Genomic DNA, 20004 nt, shown 5'->3' with positions numbered 1-20004 from the left:
ATATATAGATCTGAAACCATTTATATACGAGTTCTTGTTCTTTAACATAATCTAATAATAACCAAAACATAAAAAACGTCATAGCTTCTAAAATTATTATCTAAGTATAGAGCAAGGATAAAATGATAAATTCCTAAATTACTTACAACATTACATCACTAGATGGCGCTAGTACACATGCATAGTGTTACCCTATTAAATATACTATACTACAGACTAAAAATAAATTTGACATTGGAATGACAGCGTCACACGTAGAATGGAATGCATTTCGAAAGTTCCGCAAGCCGCCGTAAGTAGCGCTCGGGCGCCAGTCTTCTTGCAGCAGGCGTGTGGCCGGCTGCTTGTTGCAGTGCGCGGTGCGAACTAACACACACGAGTTCGCGGTCATAGGCTCGAACGAACATCGAAATCGACGGTCAGTGCGGTGACCATGATGATGGACAACGGGGTGATAACAAATAATTATGAGTACGGGGACGGGTACATGGAACAAGAGGAAGAATGGGAACGCGAGGGTCTCCTAGACCCGGCTTGGGAGAAACAACAAAAAAAGGTCAGTTTATAATGACAAATTGACACCGGTTACGACAAACTAATATCAAATACTGATCATAATATTTCGCGCACAATTTATCTTATCACAATTACGACTATTTTCATGGTGTTTGTGTTTATATTTGTTGAGATAAATAATGTCACATACCCCCATGATTATTTATCACTACAACATATGCATAATTTAATAACCGGCCGCTTTACTGATAGTATTTTAAAATCGAATTATAAATCTATTTTTAGTTTGCACCTGCTTTTAGAATATTAATGGGCTAGATGATACTTGGCTTGATTGACACAATATTGAATAAAAAAACGATTTTAGCAAATAAATCTACACTGTAATAGAATTATTTAAAAAACTTATCTTACTTTTAAAACAAATTTTCTGATGTACCTTAACTTAACTTCGGGCGTGCATAACGATTATTACTCATAAGCTATTTATTTTAAGTAATAATCACCGAAAAATCGGAAAACTCAAATTAAATTTTATAGTTTCCCGCCGCAAGTTGAAAGTAGATCGCGGCCGTGGACACTATTAAAAGATTTCTTGAAGCTTTTGGTGCGAGGGAGACGGGTGCACATCGCATCCCACGGGCGGGAGCGGGCCGGAGCGAGAGGAATCGAATTTCCGTTAGTCATGTCCTAAAATGGGTCCGACGCAGGCGCCGCTGAAAGCGCGGGCGTCTGCTTTTACGTCACCATTAAACCCGTGTTTCAGGGAAACTATGGCCTCATGTGTCTACATGAAAATGCATCATTAAGGTGCTATTTACGTAGAGAAGTGCAGGTCTATGACGAATACTCTGACGCATCCTGTGAGCTCAACACGGGTGGAATGTCATTAACAAGTTGCGAAAGCACTCTGCGGGCTAGGTTATTTAAAATATAATAGAACCAAAATAAAATTGTTTATGGTATGATATAAACACCAGTCATATAAACTAAAATAACAAGAAATAAAGAAATTATATTATTGCTTTTCATAATACAAATGTAATTAAATATTTTCTTAATATCGTTTTTTCGATCAAATTTATTCTTAAGCAATAATTAAAGACTTCAATTAATTATATGGCGTACAATTATATAACTTGAAAGTTAAAATAAAAATAAAATCAACAATGATAATTCTTCTTTCCGATCTGTTTAATTTATTACTTAGTTGTCATTTAATTTTAAGTGGACGAAATTTATTTCTCAATGTTAATATAATATGCAAGGCAAACTCTTTTGAAATGTGTAAAATGTACGTAAAATTTATGCAACGAATTCAAGTCACAAAACGTTACTAAAGACTCCGTCGTTTTCACCAAAACATTCCAAGGTTGTTTTTTACGAAAGACGGTAAATGTTACATCTCTATGCGTAAGGATAACGACCGGTGCACAAAAGCTGCAGGATACAAATGCAATATAAACAAAGAGCCTGCGACAGTCAGACTCAGTGCATTGGCCGTACGTGGCTGACGGGTCAATGTCGCGGCCAAACAACTTGAGATGCGTCTACGGAGAAGTCATCCGACCAGTCACATGCCCACCGCACACTGGAAGCGGTCTTCCGCAAAGAGGTTACTAGAACAATGTTTTCCTTATTGAACACCAGAAAAGGAAATCATGACGCTTGTTAAATTCGTCAATTATGAATCACTAATTTTGCAAAATATACCGGTTAGAAATGGATGTTCGTGGTTTTAAAAGTAGCCCAAAGTAATAATTAACTTCCCAGAAAATTTATATTATTCTTTAATCAAATTAAAATTACAAATTGTTGAATATGACTCGAATAGTAAATGTCAAAATATAAAACCTGTTTAATGTACGAGGCTCGTCTAACAATATAGTAACAAGCCTGAACCCAATTCTAGGCAAAGGTAATAAAGACAAATAGAAATTTTTTGGAGCTTTTTAGAGCTCTGATAATATGAATATTACATTTAAAAAGAAGCCTAAATGTTTTAAGAATGATTATTTAATGATATGATTAATATTTGAGACGTCACGTAGTGTATTTCTGAATAGCTAGCTAAAACACTAATTTTGTTGCGCTAGAAATCATTCGTGAAAGTGATAAAGATCTCCAAAACTAGACATTTTACTAGTTTATATAAAACTATTATCCTCTCGCCATAAAAATATTCTAAATTAAGTTTATCAATCACAATGCATAAGTTTCTAATGCCACTAACGAAGAGCAAGTCAGGTTCAACTTTCAGTGTTTAGCATTTATTGTATTGTATTTTAAGATTTATTATTTAAAAGAAATCCACGAAATATTAATTAAAATTTCCTAATTTTAATTTATGTTTTTGTTGCTAAACCAAAAAAAATATCATATTCCTAAATCATCACAAATATAAAATACATTCTTGTTGGTAGCAATAAAAGTATGGCATAATATATAAATGTTTGAAACGGACCAACAACAATATTTGCAATATTTAAATTTTTCCGTATAAAAATAGTAGTACCAATTCGATCGCCACAAAAGTCGGTCATATCTTCGACTCTAGAACAAATTATTTCCCAGGCTTAAAAACGTGGCAAACAAAATGACTTTTACAAAAATATGTATTTGTGGAAAATAGCGACCTACAAATATATGTATAGTCATATCCCGATTTAAATTCATGACACGTGGTCAATTTTATCTCAATAGAATCTAATTTGAATTAAAATCAAAACACTTTGTTACGACTAAATCCATAAGTTATCATCTTATCACCTTGGCATACCTTTCGCATAATTCTCCTGAATTCGAGGTCGTTGACTGCCGATAAGCTTTACATACCAAACGAAAAGATTTTATCGTTGCAACAAAAATTTATTACTCGTACAATAGCTTACGAGTGCATTCATATTACAATTGCATTTCGTTTTTACAGCATTTGGTGTTAAATGCTAATGAAACGAAAGGAGATAAACTCTTTTATTTTATTTTGATTGGAGGATTTGGTAAAGCTTCAGCTGTGACCTGACAGTTTGTGGACGCATCGTTTACACAGGTCTGTTACGTAACTCTTGACAGCTATTTTTTCCTTGTCGTCGTTAGCTGGATTTTGGCACACGTTCAAGAAACATTCGAATCAGTGTCTTGCAATTTTCACTCTTCTATAATAAACTACAATGTAAAACATGACCTTAAATTAAATAATATATATATAATCGTATTAAAATTAATTCAGTTTTATATCGATTTAACTTACATGCCTACTTGTCCCAATTAGTTCTATGGAAAATACTAAAGCGTATTTCATAAATCCCCCAACATTTTTGACGTTTGTTCAACCTTGTCCTAGCGAATTATTTAAAGCTAGCTCTGTATTTTAGTATAAGAATTCTAGAGCAATATATATATATATATATTGCTCTAGAATTCATATTTCACTTAAAATATCGCATAACGTTTGAACGTTATAAAAAATATAAGAAACATCACTGACAAACGAAGGTTTTGTATAAAATTAACCGATTTCAGATTGTAATAATGTAATCTACATAATTAAACGAATATCTGTAATTATAAACACAGTATTGTATGTTAAATAACGTAACAATAAAACTAATTTAGGATTAGAAGTAGCATAAAAAAGGATGTTTTACAGAGTTAATTCACAACTGATACTCTAAGCAGCTAAACCACATCCTGGGTGTCACATGTTTACCCAAGTATCTATGACAGTTCCTGCCCACACTTAACCACTTAGCATTGTTAACAGAACAGGTTAGACTCGCAAAGAACAAATATCAATCGTCCTTTGTACTTGCACAATGTTATCCGCTTATCGTAGTCTACTTAGAATCAGGACGGATACAAGTTTTGCGTCAAAATGAAATATTATGATTACGTCTATCACAAAAGTATATATCACTTCCGACATTATTTTCTATTACGGACTACTGTTAGTATACCACTAATATGCTAGTAATATTCATATACAATCTACTTTTTACAGTAATTATAAATATATTTAATTTTTAAAATTTAATCTTACATTGTAGTACATTTTACAAGCTTTCGTTCACTTCACCGGTGCGGGTCAAATCTCGCAACTGAATTTTAAATAAGTTCCAACGATTGAGTCTAAATTTTACATACGATTTTGACAATAAAATGTAATATATAGTTTTTTGTGTTTTAAAAACGTGTTTTTTGTACTTTCTCATTCGATACTAAAATCAACCTAAGAGCCATATGGTTAATAAAATGTTAAATCTTAGTGACCCATTTAACCCGTCCGACTGTAATATTCGTCATTTTATTACATGCTTCTTCAATTTATAAATTTCAAAACTAAGAAATAAAAATCTTTTAAATTTACCTCAACATTCTTAATTGCGAAGAATTAAAAATATCATTTCGAAATATTTATGTTTTAAAAATAAAGTCGGTTAAGATTGTAAAAACGAAAGTTGTTAACGATTTATCGTCTTAAAGCCTTATCGTTTTATCTATATGTACCTACCAATTACTAAAATAGCAAGTCTCATTGATAAATATTCTTTTTGGGAATGCCCCATCATGTAGATACCTTATTGCTGCGTGAAATACGCGAAATTCAAGTGACATTTCACCATTACACTTAAAAATCATTAATTCTCTGGCGACTCTCCGAATGATGCTGTGCTGTTGACCTTGAACATTGAACTCGAAATAGCGATCGTTGAAATGTATATACATTAACCTAATACAAGAGAAAACTTTCTAAGTAGGAGCTACCAATGTTATCGTCAACACGTAAATTATGGGCTAACCTCATAAGTATACGTGTTATATGTATAGTAAATAGTACGACATATATCAGTTAGGTATTCAACATTGTTATCGAGAACTTAATATTTCAAAAAGGTAACATGTACCTACATACTTTATGCGTTAATTTACAAATTAAAATTAAGGTGCATTTAATGACAGTTAGTAATTAAACATATATAAATGCGTAAATGGAACCATTATAACGTTTTTAATAGCGAGTGTTAAAAACCACAAACAAAACCACACTTCAAGTAAATATATATATGTAGCTACAACCAAACCCACGTCACTAACGTAACCATTGAGACCGGTTTGTTACGGACAGTTCTAAGTATGTGGATACATTAAATTATAGACCCATCATCCAACTTAATTTTATACTTGGCTCAAACAATCAAGTACCCGAATATTTGCTTTATATATTAATTAATAAAGCACTAAGAGAATTATATAAAAAACGAAATGGTATCTAAATCTATTCATCCATCTAATTTTTTAGTATTATCAGTTATTTCTTTTGTATGAGTAACGTGCTCAGCAACTTGAATACAAAGTCCTGTGTACTTTGTAACCGTCGTAAAATATTTTAAGTATTAAAATGTACTCTATATAACCCACGTACCAACGTGAACACGAAGGATCTATTGTACGCACTCTGTCGCATTATTCTCCAGTTCTGTGGTGCATTTCAAAACATTCGAGATAGGCACTGGCCCGCCTACTCGCTACCCAGGTGCGTTGCATATCAACCTTCCTTATCATTACACAATTCTGTTGCTTCATTAACATACGTCTTTTTGAATAACATAAAAACAGGATTAAAGGTAATTTTTTTAATAATTATTATTCTTTCACGTTTACATAACATTTTAGCTTTTGCTGTTTATGTAAACGGATCGTTAATACTCAAATTTGAACTAATAAATCAGTAGAGTTTTTTTTCATTGATACCGTTATAGTTCATTGTTATTTGTAAACTTTACGTTTTGTACTTTGTTACCGAAGAATCCGTTTGCAAATAGCTTTTATGGTCACAATTTAAATAATAATAATTTAATGAATTATGAAAAACCAATTTAACAGAGATATTAAGAAATAGAAACGTGACATAAAAATAACTAAATTCAAGTTGAAAAAAATATGAAGTGACACACGTTCCATACGGAGTCGGGGTTCAGATGGAAAACTAACCGTTGCCAAAATTTATTTCTGTGCCCGTCCTCACACCTACGCAAATTGCTTACACTCACTTGCTTTTATAATTAGAAAATATTCTATACTATATTTGCAATGTACGCCGTCACATACAATATCACCGTCCAGTACAATTTGATAATACGTTAGTCAGCGATGTTATAACACTGGCATCGTAACGTACCGTCTTTATCACAAACTGCATTAAACAGCTTATTTATCGCTATCCTTATCACACTCGTATGTATCTCTGACGATAATCTGCTCTGATAAAACCCAGCAGCCGTCGTAACTGCGAGGGGAACTTTCAAATTATTATTTGTTCGAATCCCCTATTCGCGCCTGCGATTGACAATGCTATACGATAGTAATGAAAACCAGTTCAAAGTGAATTCTGTTCTAACACCTTATAGAAATGACATCAAATTAATTAAAAACAATGCCACAAATATCATGATTAATGTTGATAACTTTAAAAATAAGTACTTGATTCAAATGTTTTTCATAGCGCTATTTATAATTTTTATCACTGATTTACTTTATCTATTTGATTTGGAAATTGTATTGATTGTATATTCAATTGTTATTGCGTCATCCTATAACAGGAGTTATCTGGACTTATTCACACACGTTTAAAAAATTACGATTCTATATTTAAATATGCGTATTAAAGTTTGAAGCTGACTGTTACCGTTGATTTATCTCCAAATTATGACTGAAGACGATTGGGTCAAAGGACAAGGTAATTTGCTCCGAATTTGATAGATGTCTTGTCGTCGTCGAAGCGGTGACGTCGCATTCCTATCCTTTGTAGCCACTAGTTGCCGCTTTCGCTGTGCCAGAATATGTAATATTAACAACGCCTTCGGTATTATATATCACTTATTCATTCATTAAAAGAATGTGTCTATTAGTTAATACTTTTTCATATTTGTCCTCATATTTCTTCTTCGAATTTATTTCATAACAAACACCTGGTTTATTCAGTAGGTAAGGTATTTGTGCTTCGGCGAGTAAGCTTGTTTATAGTTTAATATGGAGAATTATACAGTAATATTGCAAATATAAATTTATTAATAATTCATAAAAAATAATGTTTGTGTGTTAAGAAGGAATAAAATATTAAAATTAAATCAACACTTTCACTCGTAACTTCCAAGTGGGCGTATCCATTTGACGTCTCGTCTTTATAACATTTTCTTCGGTGGTGGTCTTGGATACATTTCACTGGACTCTATAAAGTTGTAATGATTTTATTTTTACGACAAAGTGTTAGGTTATCCTGTGTTAAAATATGATCTTCATAAAATATTTTTTTCGCTTAGAAGTTCTTATCCGTGAACTACATTATGTGATACATTCTTTTGAAATAGAAATTAACTAATGCTGATCGCTCTCTGTTCTAACACTCTTACCTCAATGCGACGACTGGAGATAGTTCAGACGTGCTTTCCGAAGCACTGGAATATAAACAAACCACATCCAAGCCACTGAGAACTGCCATTATATGCCCGATCTGCGATTTGGTCCAATACATCGAACACGAGCCAGAATTAAATCAATGAGGAAGTTTAAAATTTTAAAAATAAATATATATGAAAACACTGGCACAGAAACAGGACAAACCAATTATTATCATTTAGGTCCTTAACGATCTGATGGCCAAATACAAGAATATACATATACTCAACAAAATAAAATGTCATTGTATTCTAAACATTTACCTAAATGCAATTCAAACGGAGATTATTTGACGACAGTCATTGCATTATGCGATATGATATGGTCAGAGCTGATTAGTCTGTTTACGAAAGCCGTTGTTATCATTATGAATTCTTTTATTACATTTATAATGTACATTTACATAAAGGATTAAGATTATGCATTCAAAAAGGCTTAAGTAGATATACTCCAATACTTTATAGTCCATTCCAACCACAGTCTGAATAAAGACTAGAAGAATAAACAACTATTAATAATCCACTCTATTGTTTGATTTGTGAAAAAATGGCGACGAATAACGTTGCGATCGTAATTTACATATATATAATAAATAAAATTATATTTATCAAGAACAGTTGTAGTGCATAAAATAGCAGGGCTACAAATCATATGAAATATGTAAATTTAAAGTTTTATTTTTTATATATACCATTCCTCTATCTCATCGATCGGAAGAATCTATACAAACAATCTATACATAGTTATTGGGAATTTCTCATGATCAATTTTCAACCATATTTCATTTTGGGAATCAAAATTATATGTCCTGCAAGGACTTGTACGGAACAATAGTTGCATTTTAATTACAAAACCCCTAATGTTATAAATGCGAAAGTTTCTTGATTTGTCCTTCTTTTAAGTAGCAATGGATCGACGTGTCTTGTTGGGTTAAATTCTTTTTTTTGCTTAACTTACTTACGGTAGCAATTTTTACTCTGACAATCAATAAAAGTAAATCGTAACGCATAAATATTGAATAAAGAAACTACAATTGTATTTGTTTTTTTTTTTTTTTGTTTAACTCACTTACAGAAGCAGTTTTTATTTTGACTATCAATAAAAGTAAATCGTAACGCGCCAATATGATTCAATTGAATAAAGAAACTATAACTGTATTTTTTTATTTCAATTAAATACGTAAGCAGCAGCTGGTAGCAAATATCGGTAACAAAATTATTCTAGAGTATCCGTTTTTATATATAAGTTTTTTGCAGATATTGCCTTTGTTGTTATTAAATAATAGACATTAGTTTATTTATGAAACCCCAATAGCGAAACGAAATACCGACCTACCGATGTGAAAGAGACCGCAGCTTTGGATCTGAACCCTTGGTCTATTGTCGTACCCACTCCTAACAAGCTGTACACTTAACTAGATGCGAAAATAAGAACAATATTAATTCCTTGAAAGTAGGCATTGTTAATATTCATTTAAACAAAAATCTTTTTGTTCTGGAAACGCATCCTTGTTACTGACTGCACCGCAAATATTATGACTGTTCACAGGATGTCTAGATGGGCCTTCCGGTGTTCCTTTATAATAATATTTTATACAAATAATTTATAAAACACCACTCTTTTTTTTCATTGTATTAAAAAGTTTAAAAAAATTGTCATTTGTCATATTTTAATTCAATAAATAGATATGATAAAATAAAGAGAATTTTGTATGATGATAATATATAAAGGTATAAAAAAGATTGATTACTTAACAAGATTATTTAATGAATATAATACAAATGTAAAAGAACTTAGGTCAAGCGCCGCATCCCAGGTATAAACCACATTATATTTCTTAGAATTATGAAGCACCTAAACCTTGATCACACTGTTTTGACTACATAGAATTACGATGGTATAAAAATATTCGCCTTATATCAACAACGAGACATTCAAAATCTTTAAGTGTAGACATCGCTTAAAATGTCTGGTATTTCGCATCGCAAACTGTCCTCACAAACATATATTATATATACAATTATTACTTGCGTTAGTGTTTCAACATACCGAACCTTAACAATAGATCATTTGAATGTAAGTGGCGACCGTCCAAATGCAGACTTGAGTAGGCGTTCGGCTTTTTGGCGGGTAAGCCTGTTGTTTACTCTGCGTGTTTAATTTTTCACTAATTAGCAATACAAGAAACAATGCCGAATTGTAATCGATATTTATTCAGTTGTATGCGCGGCATTGCTAAATTTATACTTTAGAAAATCGAATAATGGTGTTTTCGGACGACAAATTCAAATGAACTGTCAAGTTTTAAGGCGTACTTTTAAACGATAATGAATGACGAAACCTCACCTTACATAGTTATCGCGTTAGTTACTTCGTGTAACGGACGATACTCTTTTGTTTTGTTTCAATGTCACGCTGTATTTGTACGTTGCAAGCCACTTAACCATGCTGGGCGAAATTTCATCCATATTCGGCACCATATCTGTGACAATATGGCGAATTTAATGTTACGATGCAGAATGACTCAAAGCGTAGAAGTTTTTATAAAACTTCAAAAAACATTTTAATTCAAACTGAACGTTTTATTATGTATCGCTCACTTCATGTTTCTTTGGTGAACAGTTTCACTTCACCTATAAGTTTGATTTTAATTGAATTACCATTAAAATGTGATTTAAACACTATTAGGAACATACTTCCATTAAAAGCATAATATTATATTTCTAAAGTAATTAACTTATGAAACCAGTCATAACTAGCGGTCAATTATTACATAAGGTTTTCAATCTGAGAAAGTCGCAGCAAACTATTTTATAGATTTATTAAAAATAATAAAAGAAACGTTAAATAAAAAAGTTTGCTAATGATCATATTTCTGAAAGCTTTATTTAGTACTTAATGTCAAACAGTTTTTGAACCATGAATCTATTTGAGTAGGTGAACCGTGACGACATACTAGACGATATAAATTATCATTGTTACCTTTCGACCGGAACATGCATTTGACCTCTCATCTCTAGAGTTAGGTATATTATAAAGACCACACTAATGGCAACATTTTGTTCTTAATTGGTGATAGTCTTTCTTCTAGGTGCAAATCCTTCTGAACACCACCACAAAACTCAACAATTATTCTACAGACTACCTTTTAATTTCTCTTAAAGTGTCTCAATTTAAATGATTAGTTAATTATACACACAAATGACGCACATTTTTACTTTTCCAGTATTTATAGGCTGTCTGTGACTGTTTCCCATCAGATACCCACTTGTACAAAACAGTGTAAAACATAAAAATTAAATGTAAACCAATTTCGACAAACCCTTTTTCATTTCACATTTTTACCAGAACTTTCTGACGACTCAATCGCATTAGAAGTGTGTGCGTGGTTTACTTTTAATTTCCGATAACATTTTATATAAAGAAATCTAACCAAAAGATTTATTTTTGAAATATATTTTTCTATAACTTTCTCGTTTTACTTTTAGAAACAATAATACGTTATATATCGTATTATGTAGCGAAAGTGAAATTAGATTGCTGAGTGAAATATATACGACACTGGGCTGGCTTTTCCCATTGACTTCACACGACTCACCTTACAATAATACGAAAACAATAGGCTTTAAAACATGGTTCTAGTATCAAGTAAAGATATATGTAATGTATTAACACTTACTTAACGTGCCTTTGCTCATAAAAGTTTTTAAAAGACTATTATTTACCAATGTTAAAAATCGCAACGACGCGATATAATATTATAATTATCATTATAATATAACACATTTTACACGTAATTCGTTTTTATATCTGAACGAGGTACCTAATTATTTTGGGCTCGATTTGTCATTTTCAATTTCTACTCAGCTTTCGTAATATGCACGAATGTGGTAGAGTTTTAAAAACCGGATATAGAGAAAATATTATTCAAATGTGGAATACACACTTGCACAAACTTTCCCTAAATTAATGACATATAGTTAATATCATAAATGATTTCAAGAAAAAGATTGTAATCAATCAGGTCATTTGGTTTTAAAGATTCTTTAACATTTGATTAAACGACGCTACAATGTTACATCAGTAATTATTTAAGGAAATATTTACCCGTATTCCATTTCTGTACGCTTGCGAAAGATTTGATCACCGACGAGATTATTTTTAGTTTGACAGCGAAGTCGTTGGCGCGGAAGTAGGTTTATTAGTAGTATTTAAAAAAATGTGAGTAATCATTACTCAGAAATAAACGTAGAAGCAAAATATATTATACATGTTCCTTCGCAAATGAATAATTTTCCTATAAATTAACAGCCTTCATAAATATAAGCTCTGGTAAGCTATTACTAGACTATAAACCTTTTGTCCACACAATAGTCCAGCCGGTTATTATACTTTTGCCTAACAATTAACAGTTTATTTCAAGCTAGTGTTATATGATTCTTCTGGAACTCACATTCCGGATGTTTCTTTTTAATAATAGCCTTCGTTTGATGAAAATATCCCAGACGGCGGATTTACGCACCCACACTAGAAATTATTACCATCTAGTTTAATATACATACATTATTCAGCTTGTATCCATGTTGTTTTTACTTTTTAAATCAGATACGGTACCTATTTTTACTAACGAAGAAACCAGTAGAGTTACATAAATAGAAACAAATTCTTTACAATGTACCTACGTAAGATATACCTATATTTACGGTATCGATCTAAAAAGAGCTTAGAATGGAAGTCGAAAGCTAGTCATTCTCAAGTTAGTTTATAAATTGTGTACTATAGAATCCAACATATCAGCAACATCATATAAGTTTCCAATGGTAGTAATGTTAAGAAACAACGCTAATATATTGATAGTGCACACGGCTCAAATCCACACGATCATTCCGTATCTCTCAACAGCAGTTATTGTAAAAATGAGTATACGCTCGTAACAATGATTTTTTTAAATGATTTGTTCGTCTTTTCAGGTATAATACACCACACCAGACAATATCATTGGACACACACATACAGGACTATTAAACAATTAACCAGGTATTGTTCGTTAATAACAATTTATGAAAATACCTTATGCCTATTGTATATTTAATTTGCGGGTAGTAATCTAAATATATTTTTAATTAAACTTAATTTAAAGATAGCTCTTAACAGGTCCTAAATAATATTATAAATGCAAAGTTCGGATCGTTTATTTGTTTGCCTGTTAGTTACTCAACCGATCATCATGATTTATGCGTACACATTATCGAAGCTACATCAAAATTTAGGATAGAATCCTAACACTTTACCAAAACACACGCGGGCGCAGCAACGGACTGACATTAGTATGAAATAAAAATGTCCACAGTCTTACAGCAAACTGTATCGGTTGATGATCCTTTAACACACAGTACCCTACACTCCTTATGTTTGTTTACTAACAAGTATGCCAGTTAACGGTATTTTTTATTGTTTATAAAATGATACCAAGTTGGCGTTGGACCAATACAGAACACCTTTGCAGGTGTGTCACTTTTTGATTAGCATTCAGAACGTAAACTGGGACGCGGATTACTTATATACAATTGGCCACAATTTAATTAGATATCAATTGAACAAACACGGCTGAAAATGTTTACACTACGATCGTAATGTGTACACACGACATATATGTCGACAAGTGTTAAAATATTGTTATCATTAAATAGTGATCCAACTCATAATCGCTTACCTTTTTAAAAAAATTTAAACCATATTACCATATTAAATCGCACTTATTATTTAGATTTTACTTAACTAGGTATATCATTTACATCATCTTGGTTGAAAAGATTATTAGTAGTTTAGCTTTTGGTTTATAAGTGTATCTTTAACTTTTTTTTAAATTAATATTTAAATATAAGTGTATATTGTTGGTCATTAGAAATATTACGTTTTAACTTGAATAGTTGTGATAAAAAAAATTAAATACAATTTATAGATAAATTTAAAATATAATTGCGACTTCAATCTGTCTTACCGTTAACTCAACTATAGTTATCAATCAATATAATCACCAAATACTGTGACATTGTATTTTTAATATTGCATCATTTTAAATAATTCTAATAACAAAATTAAATGACATTTCTAAATTTAGACCGTTAAAAGGCCTGTTTGACTGTTTATTTAAATAAGTCAATCCTTTAGGAGTTTGCAATAGCTTGTATGTTATATTATGTATCTTGTTAGTCATCTATCTTATAATAGTGACGTAAACGCTGTTGTTTTTTGGCTCAAATTATTTTGTAAACTTGTAAACATCTTTTTGGACATTATTATTATTATTTGGACTTATTGTTAATGCAAAAGTGAGGTTATTTATTCGTTTGTGACGATTTCACGTCTTAAATACTCAACCGATAATCATTAAATTTTACATACCCCTTGCCAGGTGTATAGAAAAAGTCATTAGCTAACACGTGTCATATCGGCCCCCTCAAGCGCGTGCAAAGCTACGGGAAACTAGTTATATAGAGTAACAGAATATGGTAATTGGTGAACATTCTTCCGATATATGTCAAACATTCCTTGTAAATAACTTAAATGAAACCGAAACCGCTCATAATGATACAATAAGTTTATTAGCATTAACATTTACGACTAATTTAGTCGTAAAAGTTGTAAGAACAATTTTTCAAGGTTAGTATCGTTATTAAAATGAATATTAATTTTATATTATACTATTACTAGTTGACGACACGACGTCACGTGATAGGTATAAAAAAATGTCCTATGGTCTTTTGAGTTCAAACTTGCTTTAAACCAAATTTCATCAAATTCGGTTCAGGGGTTTGCTCGTGTATGAGCAACAGACAGACAGAGTTCATTTCGCATTTATAATACTAATAATATAGATATAGCATTTCGAACTATTAAAATGACACACTGATACGAAGACCTCAAACAAAATTCAGTTTCTATCGTGTGTAGCAAATTTGATTAAAAAATTAACAACACGCTTTATTTTATTGAGTAAATACAGATAAATATGTTAAACTAGTTTATGTTATCTGTTTTTAAACAATAAATAATATTATATAGTTTTGAAAAAGCAACTGGCCGGATTTTAAAATGTATGCGCCACTAAATCTTTTTTTCTCTTAATAAATATTCATTGTGCATACCCGACCGATACCGACTTTCCGAAATCTCGTCACTTAAAACTGGATATTAATAGTTTGCAATTAATTGAGGCATCGAAATATGATTTTTTGTAGCTTTCTAAACATGTTATTCCTCGCACAGACGCTTTCATCGATTATCCGTTCAACGCTGTTTCCCACAAGTACCTTCGCTACTATTGCCATCTTATACATGAATCGTCACATTATTATTCGACTGTAATTATCATTAGTTTTTAACTAATCATTAAGAGTCAAACTATTAGCTATTATGTAATTTGTATGAGCAAAATGTTTGATAAATTAAACACAAAATTGAAACCTATTTATAAAGTGAAGTTATTTATTAAATTTGTAAAGCGTAGCTGGTTTTTAGTATATTAATAAACCATTATAGAATCATTATTTTTAACGACTTTAGACATTTAAATGATTAGAAATTTTAAATTTATTCGCTCACTGAATACCACTCCAACTATTCTAATTCTATAGTTGTACTAGGTACATATACATATGTATTGATATATATCAAATCTACTTAACTCTGGAGTACCCTCGAGGGCTATTTCTTATGATTATGTCGATGTAATAAATATAATTTCTGCATAAATCAAAACTAAGATAGATGGTTTTGTGTCTGAAATAAATAAAGGCCGTATATAATATCGAAGAGTGGTACAAGCCAAATATTTGACACGTCAAATAATTCATTAACGTACGATTTGCGATTTTGATGCGATCAGTAATATTATTGAGTTAATTATAGCCATTAAGGTATATAATTACATCAAGTATTATTCACGTATTTAATAATACATTATGGCATATATAAATATTGTTGTATATTGTAGTATTGATGTTCTCTGGAAATGACTATTGTTTTTTTTATCCAATAACAATCGTTGTTATTAAAAGAATTCCTAGGCTAGCTCTCAACGACTATTGTATAACACATAACAAGGAAATATAACAATAGCCTTCCGATATATGTCGGACTGTCAGTCTCGCGGATGACATTCTGTATCGAACAGTTTCTCAGTTTAGAGCGTCGAAACGATGGTACAAATCTAAATACCACAACACCTGCACTTTATTTTAGTTCTACGCTGGCCGTGAGAGTCGCAAGGTGATGCGGGATTATTTTGAAATTCTAGGTCGAGTATGTTTTGTCTCAGGGACGTTTTCACCGAGCTCACCTAAATATTATATATTTCTACAGCAGTTTGACATTTTTAGTGTACCTTGGAGAGGATTATTTATTGCTTTATATTTTATCGCCTTTTAAACTTCAGTTAGTTTTAGTTTTTATTAAGATATTTTGATGATATATAGCATCGAGATAAAGATAAAATATATTCGAACATGTCCAGGAAAATAAAACGGTGGTATTTTTTATAAAATATATTATTTGTAAAGATAGATAAATGATATTGCTTCCACGAAAATATTTGAGCTATAGCTACGTTCGCGTTAACCAAATGCTATTAACTGAAAAAAACAAATAAAACCTGTCGCGATATCATAAACTGCGCTCGTTCCAATCTTTCGACCTTACAAAACTTACGAAGATTTATGTTTATATCACGTAGATCTTTAAGGTATTATGGATGTAAAAATCGTCCCCGTTACCCTGATGACACGGGTAATATACAACATATTGTAGGTCATACTTAATGGCAGGTATTATTAGCCCTCTGTCCTGTGCCAAGAGGCAAGTTTCAATGATGACTCATTAATATAATACGTTGTCAGAATGCAGTTCGATTACTTTTGACTTCATATTCCGTGATGTTCATTTTTTTGTTTATATTTCACATTTTTACATAAATTTAAATTGCATATATTTTGACATTTATATGTCATTCGTATGTTTAATTCGTGATTTGTTTATATAATTAGTATTATATTTCATCAAAATTAGAATGGAATTTGTAAAACAGGTTAGGCGACTTGATTTGAGATTTGTATTAACAACAAATACTCGATGATGTCGAGAAAATATTCAATGATTGAGTCAATTATTTACAAATGTGCGTAATACCTATTGTAACATTTTTTCAGTCAATCAATCTGTGTTGACGTGACTGGCATGACGGTTGCTGACAATGAATGAAGGTTGACGATACATTAATTGTTTTGTAATTTAAATATTATTACTAGACATATTATTCTTAATCATAAATCTAATAAAAAAACTATTAAATCTTAAAGTTTCAATATGAACCGTTTGATTAGGTGACACATTATTAACTATCCTGATCTGATCTAATACAATATCTAAGGACCTAGACAAGGTATTGATTCATAAATTCGTTTGAAAAAACACCCAAAGTATATTGAGATAACATACCATAAGTACTTTATGATGCGTCACGTGTTCGGGCTAACGAATTAAATACAAGAGAAATCGATTTGAATCGAATACATTTATCTAAACTCCGCAGAAATATTTAATGAGATTTTAAATATACATTTCCGAAATTTGGACCAATTGTTACAATTTTAAAATTGTAAGTTGAAAATATTTTGAAACTTAAACGAGAAATGTCGATGATAATACCTTATCACGGTCCCATATCCTTTGCCCTAATTCCCAAATTTCGTATATTAAAAAAAATATACAATCTTCTTTACAATTTCAATTTTATAACTGTAGTTATTGTGTCATGTCCATGAACAGTGAGCTGGGTGATAAATCAATTGATTTTATTACTAGTGGCTTCCGTGGTCGCACAGTCGTGTCGTTGTCGTTCCACGTGACTGAAAGAAAAGTCTAATTGTCAATGCCGATAGAACGTAAGCCATTTACTGAATGAACTCTATAGGAGCATTTATCAGCTGTGGCCTTGAGACCAATCATTTGCATTTCATAGGTGCGCCATTTACTAAGTCCAGTATGTGAACAAGATCACTATATGTACCTATAGCTAGGACTAGTATTGCAGCTAGACTCTATAAAGTTTCACCTGCTTTTAGTTGCAGCTGCAAATTTCTTTATTGCTGCATTTTTCAACTTCTTTGCATTCATAAATTATCTCATTTAAGACGTTCATTCTTCACGTGGCTTGCTTGTTTGTAATTTATAATTATTTTTTTTAGACACCAATATGTCACGGTATATATTAATGTTTTTTGTACTAAATGTCTTTAAAAAAAAAAAACCTTACTTTACGGCTTATTGATTTCTCATTCAACTGGTGTGACATAAAAATTAGCTAAATAATATAAGTATGATATAATCTACTATATAAATAGATAAAGACAAAAGTCTTCTTCTCCTCTGTCATGCGATTTAGATTTTTTTTTATTTCTGTTACTGTTTTTATGGGTTTTAGTGTTATCAATAAAAAATGGAATATATATATTGTAAAAGCTAATTTGGTGATTCAAATTTAGAAACTATCTTGACCATCCGATGTTTGACATTTGCAACAATGGTATTACCAATGTACCTATCAATATAGCTCATTTGCGAGCTATTTTCAATATTGCAACTTTCATTGTTGCCCAATGCAACAACCTAACGAGGCCAAATGCGTGATTGCTGCATTAGTTTTGTTTGGAAAGGTTTAATCTTTGTTCTGGCTATGAGGATATAAAAATAATTAATAGTTTCCTTTCTATTCATAGCTTTTTATTCAAATGGAATTTATTACAGATTTTTTATTGACAGTATCGTTTATATATATACATATATATGCTGTTTAAGATTAATAGACTTCAAAACCGTTTTACTGATCAGTGGAAATGTGGAATTATAAGTCGCGTTACATATATACACACATCTTTATGTGTGTGTATACACATGGACAAGATTACTTCTGTTAGGTTCTGCTAGTTTAATATATGAGCAAATATAGAAAGTTAAATTAATATACTTTATCTTATAGTTAACGCTTACTAACAATTATAATAGTTATGAAAGTAAATTTACATTACAAAAATATTTATAAAATCTATAATAAAATCCTGAACTAAATAAACACATACTCTAAAGGCAAATGTATTATCAGTCAGAACTGGAAATTGATACTTATTAGTACATTCTGGATACAATTGTTTATTTTCCTTCAATACGAGGCAAATAATTAATATATTATAATGTCTTAAGTAACTTTGGTCTATATACGATAATCAAAATAATAATAACCATAGAATTAAAAACGATAATACAATACACATCCATCTGGATCTGGAGCTTATTCTACCGCTTAACAATACAAAGTATTGTTGTGTTCCAATTTGGAGGGTGAATAAGGCCTTACAATTCGAGGGACAACATTTTAGATCCCCCGGTTTGTAGCGCCTTGATATAATAAATGGTTTATACCTCTCACTAGTGTCTATTCGTCAATAATCTAAACCATTAGGTAGATACCATTAAGCTACCAAACAAATACAATGAAAGAAATAACAACAAATGAAACTAATACTTTCACATATTTAATTTAACATTTAATTAATCGCATAGTTGTAATAAGTAATGATATAAATATGTATTTATTAATTTCCCATTAATAATAAATCTATTAGTTTGATTTTACTGAGCTGTTAATTATCATAAACCTCTTTATTTGGAAGTCCAAGAAGTTCGATTCCAGTATTCGGAATGATGATTATTGTTATAGCAGTAAATAATAAAAAAAAAAGGAATTTCCCATTTCTATACATCTGTAATCTAATCACGCATTCATATTGCTTCGTATATACATAGATTACATTTTACTCAAATATCCGAATAAGGGTTTCTGATTTGTTGAAATTAAGTTTAGAATATACGAAATGATGTATTTCAGGGTAAACATTATTCGTTATATGCGTATAATCGGGAATATGAACCTATCTCATCAGACACGTTCCGACGTATTCCTAACTAATATTATAAATT

General features: G+C 30.9%; 1 protein-coding gene across 3 annotated transcripts in view; it reads left to right on the top strand.

Moving 5' to 3' along the window:
* Nucleotides 1-319: 319 nt before the first annotated feature.
* The window catches only part of LOC125068791 (alpha-actinin, sarcomeric), a 32718-nt gene continuing 13033 nt past the window's right edge, over nt 320-20004 (top strand). For 2 of the 3 annotated variants that reach the window (XM_047678105.1, XM_047678106.1), the window contains exon 1: nt 320-556. In XM_047678105.1, coding sequence (XP_047534061.1) covers nt 434-556 — 123 coding nt within the window. In that variant the 5' untranslated portion in view covers nt 320-433. The remainder of the gene's footprint in view (nt 557-20004) is intronic. The other variant, XM_047678104.1, reaches the window with a different exon arrangement.

Source organism: Vanessa atalanta, chromosome 14 (genome assembly GCF_905147765.1).
Source record: "Vanessa atalanta chromosome 14, ilVanAtal1.2, whole genome shotgun sequence".
Classification (NCBI taxonomy): domain Eukaryota; kingdom Metazoa; phylum Arthropoda; class Insecta; order Lepidoptera; family Nymphalidae; genus Vanessa; species Vanessa atalanta.
Note: the sequence above shows the minus strand (reverse complement) of the source record. Positions and strands in the feature narration are given on the sequence as shown.